The sequence below is a fragment of the Emydura macquarii genome, unplaced genomic scaffold, assembly GCF_026122565.2.
Source record: "Emydura macquarii macquarii isolate MOO-44397 ecotype Brisbane River unplaced genomic scaffold, CSIRO-AGI_Emac_v2 contig_2846, whole genome shotgun sequence".
In the NCBI taxonomy this organism is placed as follows: domain Eukaryota; kingdom Metazoa; phylum Chordata; order Testudines; family Chelidae; genus Emydura; species Emydura macquarii.
The window spans coordinates 194,611-211,053 of NW_027132983.1; the positions used below are offsets into that span (position 1 = coordinate 194,611).

Sequence of the window (16,443 nt, forward strand, 5' to 3'; positions counted from 1 at the left end):
TTGGGAGAGCTCTAACCCAGATAAACAGCTTCTTCATTTTTCCCCCTAAGTAAATGTTAGAGTTGGTAAAATGTGCTGACCGATAGCCCTCAGAATTTATCCATTCTATTTAGCTGCAGTTCAGGTACTTAAAGAGTCACTTAAAGTAGAGACAATTATTTTCCTGATTTAAAACACAAACAAACAAACAAACACACACACAAACACACACACACACTGTGGGTGGTCTTTTCAACAGCAACAGAGTGACTTTGGAGCACAAATCCCATTGAAAGTCAGCAGATCTGTGCTCCTAGATCACCATGGCACTTTTCAAAATCCCATCATGAGTCTGAGGCTATGTTTACACTGCCAGATCGATCTTTCATGATCGATTGAGCGGTCAGTGAGACCCACTCAATTGATGAGGGCGTCGACTTAACAAGTCCACCTCCTCAACTGGCGTAGCGCTGAGCCGACGGGAATGCTTTTCCCGTCGGCTCAGCGCAATGTGAACAGCGCGCAGAAGCAGTCGACGGGAGTTACGCAAACTACTCTGCGTAGTTTGCGTAACTCCCGTCGACTGCCACCGAATTTCCGGGTAAGTGTGAACAAGCCCTGAGGGAGGTCAAATAGCAAATAAACCAGAGGGAAAGGGGAAAGCTAGTCAAGGACACTTTCAGTAGGAGCTCAGAGCACCTGAACTCGTCATGTCCGATTACAGGCTGCTAAGAGAAGCGGTTAAGTGTTGGAAGTTGTGCCACTCATCTCATACCCACATAAGACATTCCTAGAGAGTCCTGAAAACCTGCTATAAAGTCACCAATATTCACCTAAGGTTCTTGATGAGCTTTGTGCTGAGCAGCGACTGTCACTGGTCACTGGACTCGATAGCAGGTTTTCTTGTTACAAGGCCATTACTGGATTAATTAGCACCAAGCAGCAAACAAACAAGGGCAGTTATTTCCAGACCGTGGTATTAAACCAAGATGTTTGAGACGAATCAAGGAACCAGAGCCATGGGCCTACTTGCTTCTAGTGAAGGGCCGCCACATTTTAAGCAGCTACAAGAACAGGGGCCAGGACTGGAAACCTGCAGACAGAGGGCTACAGAGTAAAATGCACAACAGACTCCCTGTAGGTATCTCTGGCAAATCTATTTGCAGCCATCAGAAGCTAGGCAAGAGGCTGCTTTTCAAAAGCCTGCTAGACAACTCACTGTTCCAATCTGAGAGCTACTAAGACAGAGAACGTATTCAGAAGAACACAAAACATGACTGCACTAACCAGAGAACTACATCAGAGCATACTGAGCCCTACTGAAAGGGTCACTCAGCCTATAGGGGCACGTCTACACTGGGAACTGTGATTCCCAGCATGGGCAGATAGTCTCACCCTAGCTCGGCTCTGCTACAGCTAGTGTGCTAGAAATAGCAGTGTGGACATTGAGGTACAGGCAGTGGCTCAGGCTAGCCTGCCTGACTCCCTGGGTCTGAGCTCAGGTGACTAGCCCAACCAACTACCCATGCCACAATGTCCACACTGCTACTGAGCTAGCGCAAGTCTGTCTACCCGCGCTGGAAATCAGACCTCCCAGCTACAGTGTAGACATACCCCTTGAGGCGAGCAGAAGGTTTCACAGGTTCCAAAGGCATAAACCACCTGGAGACCTTAGAGCAAAGAGCCACTGTGATTGGCTAGAGCGTCCCCCTAGAAGAACACAAAAAGGTCTTGGTGAAAGGGAAAGCCCCAGATCTCCGGCTACCAGAGGAACAGAGGTACCATGCATGTATCATGGGTGAAATGCTTATTAGACCAATTTACACTGTGCAGACAGAAGACAAGCTTATTCCACTCAAAGCAGAGAGAGACACAATCTCCTCATTTTGTAGTGATTACAAATATATTCTAGCTGTACTAGATTCCAGGGAGGATTAAAGGCTGTGGCCAGCTCCATTTGTATCTTTTCACCACCCAGCCCCATTGGATGGTTAAGAATAAAGAGAACAAATAACTCAATGAGAGAAAGCTGCATCTGCAACACAGAATCCTTTCCCCAGAAGCACGATACACCTTCCATCTACCATTTTTAATACCAAAGGATTCCTTTTCTAGACTGGCTCCCTCTTATACAGGCTACCAGTTCATTTGTCCACTTAGATGCCATTTACTCTTTTCATTAGCTATCTGTGCTTGGAAAGATCTCTCTCCCTCACAATTCACCTCCCCAGTCTACTTGATCCCCTGGTAAAGTCTGGGTCTGAATAGGGACTTGGAAAGGTTCTCTCGTTACAAGAAGTAATTGTCACTGTTCACACATTCTCACCTTCTAATCAACGGTTGTGAATCTACCCTAACTGAATTGACTGTGTTAGCACTAGCTCTCCCCATTGTTATGTTCCTTACCCTTGAATGTATATATACACCCCCTATCTGTGGTTTCCACTTCATGCAGCTAACAAACTGGGTTGAAGCCCACAAAAGCTTATGCCCACAGAAATTTGTTAGTCTTTAAGGTGTTACGGGACTCTCGTTGCTTTTGCTGGTAAAGATATAATCATGTGTTTATGACTGTCATTTTCATGACAACTGACTAATCTCCCCGTGTTAGTGATACAAGAGTGAGGAGGACTACTCGGAAATGCCTGTATTACTGAAGTAGGAACACATGTTGAAGCAAAGACAGTGCCCAATGTTCACCCCACCACCAGGTGGAGGGACACACAGATCTGAAGATGGTCCAGACCACTTTGCACCCCTTCGGAGGATGACACAGGTCTGATGTAGTGTCCCCAGAACCACACCCACACCCCAGGTCACATAGGCAGAGAGCTGCCCAAAGCTCAGCACACCAAGAAGGAGCAAACATGTCAAAAAATGCCCAAAGCTTGCCAGGGACATGTACCAGGAAAGTAACTGCTTGCTGGAGAAGCTCCCTGCTCAGCTCTGGTTACACACTTTGTATACTCCATCTTCTCACACATATGCCTACGGGGGGGCAAGGGAGCTCGCTTTTGTTTGCACAAGCTTCACCATCAAACCATGTCCCAGTGACAGCTCAAGGCTTCAGGATCAATAATACATGCTCCCTGAAACGGATGCCTTTCTGAATACGTGGAGTCACTCTGTCCTCCTGACAGGTAACTTAAGCCTCTAGCCATCAATCTTTCATTCACGGACATAATCTGCACATTAGAATGACTCTAGGCAGCTGCTTTCATTTCACATTCACAACCCCCTGAGTCTGGGGGCAGATATACTCTGCTCCTGTGCTGCTGGAGAAGCAGGGCTTAGAGGGACAAGAGGCAACACAACACACTGAAGACAAATTAAGTCTTTCACCGCATCTTTCCCCAGGGTATGTTTATACTGAGATAAAAGACCTGCAGTATAACTGTGGCTAGGCCGGGTCAGTTGACTTGGGCTCAGAAGGTGTGGGCTGCAGAACCTATATAATTGCAGTGCACACATTCAGGCTAGGGCTGGAGCCGGGGCTCTGAGTCCCTACTGGGAGGGTCTCAGAGCTCCGGCTCCAGCCCGAGCCCAAACACCTACACTGCAATTTTTAGCCCTGCAAGTCCAAGTCAGCTGACCTGGGCTTTGAGACAGTGCTGTGGGTTTTTTTACTCACTGTGTAGATGTAGGTACCCACTGTGGGTTGGTCACAATGTTGCAAAGCAACTGCTTCCATTCTTGACCCTGTACATTGGGAGTGCTCACAGTCTGAAACTCTGAACAGCGTATTGGCACGTTGCTAGGACCCTGTGGCTGGCATATAATTTGCCTATACATTTACATGTGCTTGTATTTGCATCGAGAGATTATTAGAAGGTGTGTGCAGGTTCAGCAGAAATAAAAGCCTGCTTACAGTCACCTTTGTCCTTTCCCTTTATTTACAGAGAATGGCAGAGCTGGGTCTTCAAGCTTCACTGAGAGTTTCCTTCTTCTACACAACTCCTTCAGGGGCAACACCTGGGTATGAACTCAGGCTAACTCTGCAATGCTTTGAGCAGGGGGTTGGGACTAGATGACCTCCTGGTCCCTTCCAACCCTAATATTCTATGATTCTATAATGCAGAAACACCCTGTGTGCAAACAGTTCTGCTCAAATTCAGCATTTGCTAGTGCTAGTCAATATTTTTTGAAAGAAAAGTACTTTCATCAAGAAGGGCCTTTTTTCAAAACCAGAGTTTTTGCAAGTTTTCCGGGTTTCAAAATTTTGCAAAATAACGACAACAGAAATGTTGGCTATTCACTATGCAAAATGCTATTTCAGCTGAGCATTTTGGTATTGAGTTTTGAGTGAAAAAAAATCCCATCTGATGTTTAAACTGACCAGAGCCAAAAATTTTCCTTTTAGAAAACTATTGATTTTGAAACTAAACTACTACAAAAATTCAGCAGAAAATTGAAAAAAAATCTGTGACGAAGAACAGAATGAAACCTCTTTTTTGAATTTTCCATGAAGTTTGGTCCTGTTTCTTTATGAGCTCTAATACATACAGCTCCTTTCCTTGCTTACAAATCATGGCCTTAGTTTTTAAACCAGTCACCTGTTATGAACTGCTAAATGACTAGTTGTCGCTATGCATTTCGAAAGCCTTGGTCTTCTCAACTCCTATGTTCCGGTCAGAATTAGTTCAACATTTCCTCAGTTTAGAGCTGACTCTTTACCTTACACAAAACACTAATTTGGCCTGCAAAACCTTCATCAGGGCTCAGTCACACGCACTGTGCCATCCCTATTGTGTCTGTTGGGGGATGGAGAGAGATTACAAAACAGACCTGTGCTGTCTCAAGCACAGGCCTAATGCCAGAGTTTCAGAGAAGAGCAAAGACGTTATCCCAGTATATACAATACTGCCTGAATGCCAGCCCTGTAAAATAATCTCATAGGCTGCTAGCCATAGTCTCTTGAGAGTCAAACAATGACCAGGAACTTTGGATCAAGTGTCAGGCACCCAGGACCCAAAGGACAGATTCAAGCTGTGATCTCATTTCACTTAAAGGTTCTTAGCACACTCTTTCCAAGGGATTTCCTCTACTCCGATGACACTAGGTGCTTAACTTCATGGGGCTTTAATTATTTACACATCTACAAAATTACAGCTCAATATCAAGTGAAACTCTTCTTTGGTTTAAAGCTTCTCTCAATTTCTGAACCATTATCTGTACACACTAAATGGCACGCACAGCCACCTTTCGGTGCACAATGTACAAAATAAGAGCTGCACCAGGAAGAGTCTTGGCGTGGACAGAAAAAATTGGACCTACCTGTCATACAGGCCAATTACAGACTTCATTTCTATAGCTGCACAGAAAAAGACTGATTAGAGTGCCCAGGATAGCACATACAGCCATTAAGTTGAGATGAATCCATGGTAGGATCCATTGCAAAATTACACGCTGTGAAATTTTCTCATTTACAAGCACTGCAAATGTTATTGTTTCATACACTGTGGCTATGAGGGGGGAGCTGACACTTATTGAAGCAGGAGTTTTTGCTTAAACCGAACACAAACAGGGGACTAGAGTGCTCAAGAGATATGTGAAAGGTAAAAATAGGATACAGAGCCTCTTTGGTTCACCCCCATTCTAAATCTAGCTCAAGTAACCCAAAGTTGTGGCTGTCAGTCTGCTGTGGGCTATGAGACACATGGCCTCAGGCCAATTCCTAGTGGACAGATCTCTGTATCACAAATGGTACTCTTGGTAGTAGTCTCTGCAGAAAGGCCAAGAACTGAATGTATCACAGAAGCCGACCTACCCTACTATGCAAGATCAGAGGGAGCCACACCGGCAGCACATGGGTGGCAGAAGATGGCACTGCTGCCACTCTTGTTGTCCCTGCTCTGTGGACTGGGAGGGTCCTGAAGCTGCAGAGCTGTCAACATGGGATCTTGCCCAAGCAACAAGTCAGCTTCACATTTGAAAAACACAGCTGCCCTGTTTGTTTGTTCTGGCCACAAGGAATGCCTGTCTCAGCTCATGCCACATGAATTTCATGAGAACAATCCATGTCACCAGCCCTTCCAGCCTTCCTTGAGCTTTTCTAACTCACATCAAGAGCCACAGCTAGGAGGTCCACAAACAAAACGGGTCTTTACTCTGTGATACACTGGACTTGCAAGTTATCACAAGATACGGTCACAAGACTTTTCTGAAGAGATGGTCTCATTTCATCTCTCAGTGATTCAGAGCTTGGATTAAGAATGATTGATAAAAGCAGACACTTCATTGCACTGAAGGAACTGTGCAAGTTTCTCACACAGATGCGTCACTGCACCTCAAAGATGACCTGCAACACACCCTCTAAAGCACACCACATGAACTCCTGACGCATACAGATCTGTCACTGTTCCTCAATCACAAAGTGCAGCCAAACTAGACATTTTCTGTCTTCCTCAAGGACAACCTAGATCTAAAGTTTGTTTTCAAGACAAGAAGATATAGATGATCCAGATTTATTTTGTAGCCAAAACAAGTTGGGTTGTAAATATGCTGTGTTTCTCATCTGCAAAAAGAAACTTGACCCGATTTAGGCCGTGTGTTTTCAATGCATAACACATGCATCCTTCAATTAAAATTAAAAATTAGCCTCCCGCCTCCGTTTCCTTGTAACTAAGCCCAGACTGCATTTTGCGGAGCACTCACACATGATGAGCCATGGGCATGCTTCCTGAAAGGCAGGAGGGGTCAGATGAGGAATGTGGCAAAGTAACTGGCTGGACATGCAAGCGACTCCTTACATCTGCCACTTGGTGATGTTTACAAGGAATAAAGCAAGGGACCAATTTTCATTTTCTGCCTCAAGTCAGACACACTGCTTGGAAAACCTCATCAGGATTGTAAAATGCTGGTCAGCAACTTGTCTGGCAACCAGTAAGCAATTCAATTTCTCTTGTTCAGACTGGATTTCCTAGGCTCCCAGATAGTAAGTAGGATTTTTCCTAGTTTGCCTGTAGCAACCCCTGTTATTACAATTCTGGATCCATACTCAGATCTGTCACTGCACTGCCTGCCCCACCCCAGAGAGTGCATTCGATCACCTGATGAGAATATCTCCTTCCCCCAAACCCAGCACATTCCTGAAGCTGAGAATAAAGGAAGTATAATAAGATACTACTATACATGGTCAAAACAAGAGTGTTTTTACTTCAGCTTTCCAGTTTAGTCAATCAACTTCTCCTTTTGAGCAGACAAGAGGAAAAACAGTGCTCTCCACAGCAAAAACAACAAGAGTCCTGTAGCACCTTAAAGACTAACAAATTCCACTTGTGCCAGAAGTGGGTTGCAGCCCACGAAAGCTTATGCCCACAGAAATTTGTCAGTCTTTAAGGTGCTAGAGGACTCTTGTTGTTTTTGCTGTATACAGACTAACACGGCTACCCCTTTGGAAGTGCTCTCCACTTCGTCTTGACTATGACTTACTGCTCCCCTATCAGAGCTCACTTCAGAGTACAGTTTCTACAAGACGGGTTGGTCCTTCTTTACAGCCCTAAAACATGCCCATCACAACCTCTCTGAAAGAGCAAGCCCAGCACTGAACATAGATGGACTTGCCATGCCCCTACTAAGGGAAAGGGCATGCCAGTCCTGTGAAATTTGTATCAAGCAAGCAAAGGAGAGATTCCTGGGAAGAGACTTTTTGTAACAAAGGGTATTTTGCTGAGTTTTCAAGGTCGGTGGACTGAAGTCTCCAATCTTACCATGAGCACTGAGTGATTTGTTATAGCTTCTGTCCTCTAATGTAGTAGGCATTGCGTGTGGCATAAACAAAAAACAAAAAAAGCATCCATTGTTTCAGCAAAGCAGATACTGCAAGAGCAAGCACTAAAGAAAGGTCACAGTGAAGCACCAATAGGACCAGAGGAGGAAAGCTATCCTCAGCTACAGAGCAAAACATATAACTACCTATAACAACAATTTGCAGGTTTTGGGAACAATTTGTTTTGCTGTGTTCAGCTGCCACAGCAGAGCAGTGGGGTAGTCAGGGTTACTGACCCTTGGTTTTCTGCCCCAGCCCAAGCATAAGTTAAAGCAGCCTGGAGGCTGCTCTAATTTATGGCAACTGTGTACAGTCCTCTAAGAACTGTATGCCAGCTGGAGATAAATACACTCCAGCCACTCCCTCTCTCTCACCATGCCCATCCCATGCACTGGGGCGATGGGGTAGGAAGCATAGAAGCCAGCTATATGCCTGCTGGAGACCACCCAGCAAGAGACTTAGAGCAGCATATTTGGGCAGAGAACCTACCCCATTCTTTCTGCAGGCTTCCTTGTGTGCAGACCTCTCTCTCTGCTCTCCTTCCTTGCAGACATACATTTAGAACCATCTCACACAAGCCTGCTGAGATGGCACCCTGTATCACTGCGGATTTTTAGATATCCAACATGCTGAATCAGGGAATGGAGGCCCTGAAAAGCTTTACCTACTTTGAAGAAATTGTTCCCATGTCACTTCATGCTTTCTGCTCTGCTAGTATTTGGCCCTAGCTCAGTGCCTTGACACAACTGTTGCGTCCTCCCCAGATTGAAAAATCATGCCTATAAATCTGAGACTAGGTAAAAGTGGCACGTAAATCCTTGCATGTTAGAGTCCCCATAGAGAAGAGCTGAGGGACACGGATGCAGAGATATGCACTGGGAAAATGTTTTTCCATTAAGCCAGCCTGGCACTTAGTAAAGATCCCCATATTTGCTCATCTTTCCATACTACAACACGTAGTGGGGGAAAACATGAGGTGTCACAACAGAAAGTAAGGTCAGGGTTTCTATGGCAGCAATCACTCGTGGGCATTCTGAATTGGTCTAAAACTGGGCTAGCCATTGCCAGCTAGCTGTTAGATGTCAGCCAGCTCAGGACAGGCTACAATCCTAAAGCGGTTCTCCAAGGAGCTGCCCCTTAGCAGGAAGGCCAAACCAGAAACATTTCAAGAATAGGGAGGATCTGGAAATTTCCTCCTTCCTTGCAAGTTACCTGTCTCAGACATTCAAGACAAAACTGGGAATCAGAGTCTAGCCACTGCCATTTCTGATCTGACATTATGCACTCTTCACAGGAAGAAAAATAAGACAATAACAGTACCATGGTGGGAAGTCTCTAGACAGCAGTAGAGGACAAAAAGATATGAAACACAATCAGCAGATTTCCTTAAAGCACTGACACAGCCTGAGCTCTGTATCTCAGGCACTCGATAAGTAGATTTATATTTAGAAAGGAAATTTCTACCTCCTGGAAGCTTTAACATGAAGCACAAAATGAGTCAGATTCAGAGAATTTAATGTGTATAGATCCAATAGTCATTTACTGCCTCCCAAAGGACAGATGAAGGCTCAGGTCAAATGGCACTGGGTGCTTTAGCCTACAATGGACAGAGAGCGCTAAACCCTTCACACTATGCCACCTTTTACTCTGGGGTAAAGAACTCCGGTGAAAGTTCAGTAGCACAGTTTGCATTCATAGAATCATAGAATATTAGAATTGGAAGGGACCTCAGGAGGTCATCTAGTCCAACCCCCTGCTCAAAGCAGGACTAACCTCTGCTATATCATCCCTTTTGTATCCCTGTCTCAGCAGGCTTGTGTGAGATGGTTCTAAATGTATGTCTGCAAGGAAGGAGAGCAGAGAAAGCAGAGAGAGATCTGCACACAAGGAAGCCTGCAGAAAGAATGGGGTAGGTTCTCTGCCCAAATATGCAGCTCTAAGTCTCTTGCTGGGTGGTCTCCAGCAGGCATATATCATCCCAACCAGGGCTTTGTCAAGCCGCAGCTTAAAAACCTCTAAGGATGGAGATTCCACCACCTCCCTAGGTAACCCATTCCAGTGCTTCACCACCCTCCTAATTCTCATAATTCAGTTTTGATACCATACCATACTACAAGCTTGTTCCAGAACATCTGAGACTTGTTAAGTGAGACAGTTTCAAACATGATTCTGACTTAACATGGTTCATTATATGTCCAGAAACAACCTCACATGTGCTAATAAGGTTCCTGGAGGGGCAATCTAGAGGTGCTAACCCAGATTTCACTAACATAGCTAAATTCTGCCAGGGGAAGTTTTAAAACCCAGTTAGTTTTCCCCAAGCCAGACAGTGCTATAGGCAAGCAGCTGCACCACTATATGCTATTGACTGGACAAAGTCAAACTTGATGGGATACAAAAGGGTTTTCCACACACCAATCTCCTCTGTCACTGTGGTGCTGATCTGCAATTACTTTAAAAAACAATTCAAACCTCCTTCCTGTTAACTTGCAGGTTGAAGAGGGAAAGGGTGTGTAACTGAGTTGAAAGGAAGACAGGAAGCGATGATGTACACTGCCTTGGAGAGAGACCAAAACAGCATCAGGTGATTCATGGCTGACTAAGTGAGGAAATGCTATGAGTCACCAGGAATGCCGCTGGTTGACCACACCAACCCCTAACAGAAAGATTTCAAAGGGTGGGGGGGAAATAGAATGGACTATCTTTGGAATCAACCCTATTTCGCCCATTGAAGAATGCAGCTGGTCAGAGCTGAGATAAGGGGGAGGAGGTGCTAGGCTTAATCTACTCTTGTATTTTCTTTATTTCTGTGACCTACTGGGCTACATTACAGTGCTGTGCACATGACACTATATTTCTGCAAGGACGAGAAAAAGACAGGTTACATTTAGGGGCTATGGAGATTTCCCCCTAAGGGCATCAGCGCAGGTTCAGCCCATAATGGCTGAAAGTCACTGCTGTCTGATGGCTGCTTACTGGCTTTTGTGGAGTGAGCTGATGGGTTTCACTTCAATTTCTAGCAGTGGGGATCCAGACTCTAAATTCACACCAGGTTGGCAGCCTTAGTAGAGAGGTATAGGAGTGAATGGGCCATAGAGTCCAACCTCCCCTCTTATTCCTATAGCCAGTCCTTCCAGATGAAGGAGGCAGCACTCTGGAAGAGCACCAGGGATAGCCCATGACAAAGAAGAGTACCCTAGCTACTGGATAAGAACACTGACTGTTATGCCAGAATGCTGAGATCCGCCAATATAATAAGTGACAAATACCACATCAGAAGAGCCTAGAGTAACAAGTATGTAAATACCATCAACTGTTTTTAGTACAGCTTTTTCTGGAGCATATAAGGGAGAGGTTATTCTTGGCTTTGTCCTTGAGTAACAGAAGTTTGTATAGGAAGAGAGTGGTTGAGCCACTAAGTAACCGTGGCCATAAATTCAACACTTGCAAAAGAATCACATCAAGATGTTTAATATAAGGAAACATTCAGTATTACAGAGATCTATTATATTGCCCAACAGTCTCTCCAGGGTAGTGGGAGGAAGCATCATTGCTTGATTCATTACAATTAGACTGGACAAAATACTGCAGTATATACTTTAGAGAACAACCCTGCCTCTGAAGGACAAGATGACCTCAGAGGCTGCATCTAACTTCTACGCTCTCATATTGACTGTGTTGCGTAATTTATGCAATATTTTAAGTCTTGATTAATACTGTAAGCTAGTTACCAGATAGAAAACCAATATAAAGTAATGAAAAACCACACATAGTTTGGACTCTTAAATTTGAATATAATTACCATCACCTCCCATGGCTCATTTAGTCCTTCCCCAATTATCTGGTTATTTTTTCTGAAGCTAACTTCTTAATTCAACAAGAGTCAGCTGCTTCCAAAGAAGTTCTAGAGGACATTAAAAAGAGAATTCTTACTAATGTCCAATATACAGTTGCCCACTGTCCTGCAGCTACAATCTGGACTTGGAGATGCCTCCAAGGAAACTCTGGAAGGTATGGGGGTGATACTTGGAATGCTTCCCTTTAAGTAAATACTGCACCAGGGCTCCACAGCCCTGAGGTAGTGGAGGGGAGACATAAAACCAATTCCCTGACCACTCGTGCTCATTAAAGATCCCATCGCACTTTCTGCTAGAATAGAGCTGGTAGCTTCAACATAATGACCAAATTCTAATGTAGGGAATTATATTCCAACTACTGAAATTCCTCCAACTGAAACCCCAGGGGAAGGCATTCCTTCCTCCTGCTAAAATAAACAAAAACCTATATAGTTTTGCTGTTGCAGATTGATGGTCATGTTCCACCCCAGAAGCACCTGCAAATCCATAGAAGGTGAACACACAATTGGCACTTACATTAGTGTGAAGAACTTTGGAACAAAGCTTGTAGAATAAAGGCTCCAAGCAGATAATCTATCAACCCCAGTTTTGTTCTTGGGATTTATCATCAAAGCAGCAAGAGCACACCTGAAATCCAGGAGGTTAACTCTGGCTGGTCCCATGGAATGTTTGGCTGGCCATAAGACAGATAGTCTCAGCAACACAGTCACACAGCCACAAATGTATCTTTTGGTTGCATTCCCAGCTGTTAATGACCATCCAGGCCAAGGATCTGCTTTGGTGGGAGGATATTTGCCCAGACTTGTACAGCTGATCTAAGGGCTTCCTGTAGATTAGAAAGCTACCATACCAGTGCACTGCTCTCTACCATCATTGAGAGTTGTCTATGATATAATATTTTTATTAGCAGCATAGACAACCGGTGCAGTGATTGTTCCCAACAGTAATAACAGAGTGTTCTGATTTAGCCAGGTTTTTAAATACTCAAGTTTTCACCTTGGGAACCTATTTCACTCTCTAATAGCATTGATAGGAAAACTTCCTTGTATTTCACTTAGATGTTCTTTTGCTCAATTTTATCCAATTATTTCTAGCTATAAGCCCTTATGCCCTTCCTAGCCAACTCCTCCCCCCTTAATAATGACACCTTTCAATGTCTTATTCTAGCATTTCATCCAAGAAAGGCTAACTGCACAAAATGCAGGCCTGGATTAACCAGCGTGCTCTTGGTGCACTTGCACAGGGGTCCCAAACACCAGAAAAAACAAAACAAAACACCCCCCAAAACTACAAACCTGAGTGGTGCTGCACTCTGTGCGTCAGGACACAACACCATGGATGGAGGGACAGCTGGGCCAAATGGGAGTAGTGTGGGGCTTGCGAGTACAGGGTGTGCAGTGGGACGGAGCGGAGCAGGGCAGCCAGGATTGAGAGGAGCTCCCCTATACTGGGATGACAGCAGTGCACTCAGCATGAAGGACGCTGGTGAGTGGCCAGGAAGATCCCAGGCACAAGTTGGGAGTGTTGGAGGCTGCGGCTGGTGAGCTGAAGTGCTGGAGCAGTGAGTCAGATGTATGTCAGGGCTGCTGGGATGTGTGAGAGAGCTGTCAGGGGTTATTGGGGTGTGTGTAGGGAGCCAGGGGCATTAGGGGGTCTGTGTGGGATGGTATCCCTTTAAGGCAGATGCCCAGCCCTAATTTTCACAGTGCACAGGGCTCCAAATTTCTTTAACCTGGGCCTGACTACATATTGGGGAGATCTTCAAGTGACCCTGCTGGGACAGTGTCACATGCTGTTTTGGGAGATGTAATGTGTTTATCATCAAGTCTGGCTTTGCGTGCCAGTCTGCTCCCTGGACATTTTTTGTAAGTCATTACAATTAAGAGAACAACAAATGTAGGGGAGATTTTTGTCCTGGCTACCATTACTTTTTATATTTCAACTCTTCTCCCACCTCCTACCCCCCACACCTTATTAACAAGGCATTGCTGCCTTTATACAGAGTTCTGAACCAAACCATGCACACTCTTCAAACTTCCATAGCCCTGACAAATCAAGAGTTGAAATAAGACCCAGGTAAAACCTAAGACGCAGATATTATTTAAGCTTCAGCTAGGCTTTTGTGGGAACACGTTAAAAATGACACAAACCAAGCAGCAGCCTGCTTTGCAGAAAGGGAAATGGTTCCCGAGAGTATGATTCACACTGCAGAGCTAAACATGTTGTTATGAGATAATGGAGCAGCAAAGGAAAAGCAAAAACATTTCAGATGGACAAAGTTACTGATAAACAGCTTCCTGAGCAGAAAGACAGGAGGACACTAAGATATCTATAGGATGCATTTGCACCCATTTTCTATAGAACCAAATATCGGCTGTGAACATATATAGAAACTGTAGTAGAGAAGGTGCTGCAGCCATATCAAGCTCAGTATGGTAGAAGGGAAGATGCTGAAGGCTTAGTGAGGCATGATGTTTTAGGCCATCCCCGGCAAGTCTGTAGGCTTTATAGCAGAGATGCTACTACACACATGCTCCCAAGAATATAAGGGCAAGATGCCAGTGCAGACTGTGCAGCACATACGGGCTCTAATGTGGATTGTAAGCACTTTGGGGCAGAGACTATCTTTTTTGTGTCTGTACAGAGCCTGGCACAATGGTCTATGTCTGGGACACCTAGGCATTACCGTAATACAACTAATAAACAGAAGAAATGTGACTGCAGGTAAGAGGGCATGTGGGATACGCTCACAACCTCTCCAGGGAAAGCTGGTGCCGGGGGCCTATGGGCCGTAGAGGACAAAGATCTGGATAAAGGGGGCCATGGTGGGACGCTTGTGCAGGGTATAGGACAGTGGTTCCCAACCTGTGGCCCGCTGGAGCTTTCAAAGTGGCCCACGGCTCCCCTCCTACTGGTGGCAGAAGTGAGCCACTGCATAAGGACCTAGGCAGAGCACATTTCCACAGGGCTAAAAGACCAGAGTAGGCTCCTTGCTGCAGCCAAGGGGATGGGAGATCAGCACTCCCCTGCCCCTGGCTGTAGCAGGGAGCAGTGAAAAGTGCCCTGCCTGGGTCCATAGGTGCTGGGGTCCCCGGAGCCAGAGGGAGGAGAGCACTGATCCTCCATCCCTCTGGCTGCAGAAGGGAGCCACTGCCTAGGGACCCAGGTGAGCAGTTTCCCTGCTGTAGCCGGGGAGATGGGAGATCAGTGAGTAGGCAGCCTCCTCCCTGAACTCCTTCTGTCTGGCCGGGGGATGGGGGAGGGCGGGGGCTGCTGGCAGAGACTGGGGGCCCTTCAGGGTTGTAAAGCTGATATCTGCGGCCCTCTAGCCAAAGAGGTTGGGAACCCCTGGCCTAGGACATGGGGGGGGGGGGGAAGGAGGGGGCAGGTAGATCAGGGAGACACGCAAACTCCCTAGGGCAGAGATGCCGCTTCAGGCTCGAAAGGATCCCGCTATAAAAGCATCTCTAAGGAGCGGAGCGGCTGGGTGCCGGGGCCGCAGCCCGGACGCCCAGGCCATCGGGGCAGCCCAGCCGCGGCCAGGGAGTGTCCGAGCGAGTCGGGTCGGGGCGGGGCGGGTCGGTCCGGGCGGTGTGGCGGGAGCGGACACGCGCGGCGGGGGGGGGGTCGGGTCGGGTCGGGTCGGGTCCGGGCACAGCCCGGGAGAGGAAGGGGCCGAGAGAGCCGCCCCGCCGGCCGCCCTTACCGTGGATGCCGGTCTGGTGAGCCATGGCTTCGGCTGGGCTCCGCTCCCGAGTCCCGCCCTGCCCAGGAAACGGCGCTAGCAACGGCGCCTCCCGCTTCCGGGTTCCCGCCGCCGCCGGGCGGGGCCTGGCCAAGCTCCACCCCCTCAGGATGGCGGGAAGCCGCCGTGACGGGACCGGCCCCGCCGGGAGCTCTAGCGAGGGCGGGCGCCGCACCGCTGACAGGGTCACGGGGCTCTCGTAGCCCACTGGCCAGGGACCCTGCGGGGCCCTCGGTACACAGGGATCTATCTAGGGCCAGCCCTGGGCCCCTCAGTGCAAGGTGCTGTACACACCCCTTGGCACGGCCAGCCCTGGGCCCCTCAGTGCAAGGTGCTGCACACACCCCTTGACAAGGCCAGCCCTGGGCCCCTCAGTGCTAAGTGCTATACACACCCCTTGGCACACACTGCCAGCCCCTACCCCATGCAGTGATAGGTGCTCCCCCCATCAGCACAGCCAGCCCTTGTCCCACACTCACCTGCGAACGAACAGACCTACACAGAGGGACTGGCAGGGGCCCGCAGAGCCCAGAATAGAGCCCAAACTTCTCAAGTCCCAGTCTGGTGCCCTACACCCAGTGATCTTCACTATTTTTCAAGCGGGGGCCACTTTGGCAAAAAACCTTCAATGTGAGAGCCACATCAACTACTAAATTAACACGTTGGTTGCTATGGTGATATTACAGTTATTATACAATGGATATACTTAGATGTACTTATTGCGCACATGGTACCATGTGGTCAATGTGACGTGTAAAGAAGGCGGACTTTGATAGGCTTGGTACATATTCTAATGTTAAAAATAAAATAAATTGGAATATAAACAATTAGTCAGGGAGCCGCACTTAGGGTTGATGGGAGCTGCCACTGGCTCCTCTGCCTTGCAATGAAGAACACTGCACTAGGCCATGCTGCTGCCCAGACCCACCCGTGCCTGCTCGGATGAAGGAGCACAGGACTGCTGAAGTCAACTGCTGGACCCAATAGGCTCTCCCTGGGTAGGTGCCCACTAAACTCAGACATCTGCAGGATGACAAGGGATCTTCACTATGGTAGGACTGGTAGAAAAAGTGTGCCAACACCACAGCCCTATT

At 46.9% G+C, this 16,443-nt stretch overlaps 1 protein-coding gene across 2 annotated transcripts in view; it reads right to left on the reverse strand.

Moving 5' to 3' along the window:
- Positions 1-16,443, reverse strand: part of WDR82 (WD repeat domain 82) — a 116,494-nt gene that overhangs the window by 42,029 nt on the left and 58,022 nt on the right. Inside the window, exon 1 of one of the 2 annotated variants that reach the window (XM_067568089.1) lies at positions 15,311-15,390. The exons of the other annotated variant lie outside the window; for it this stretch is intronic. Within the exon in view, the coding sequence (XP_067424190.1) occupies positions 15,311-15,335 (25 nt within the window). The 5' untranslated portion in view covers positions 15,336-15,390. Of the gene's footprint in view, positions 1-15,310; positions 15,391-16,443 lie in introns of those variants that run through there. 2 annotated transcript variants of the gene reach the window in all.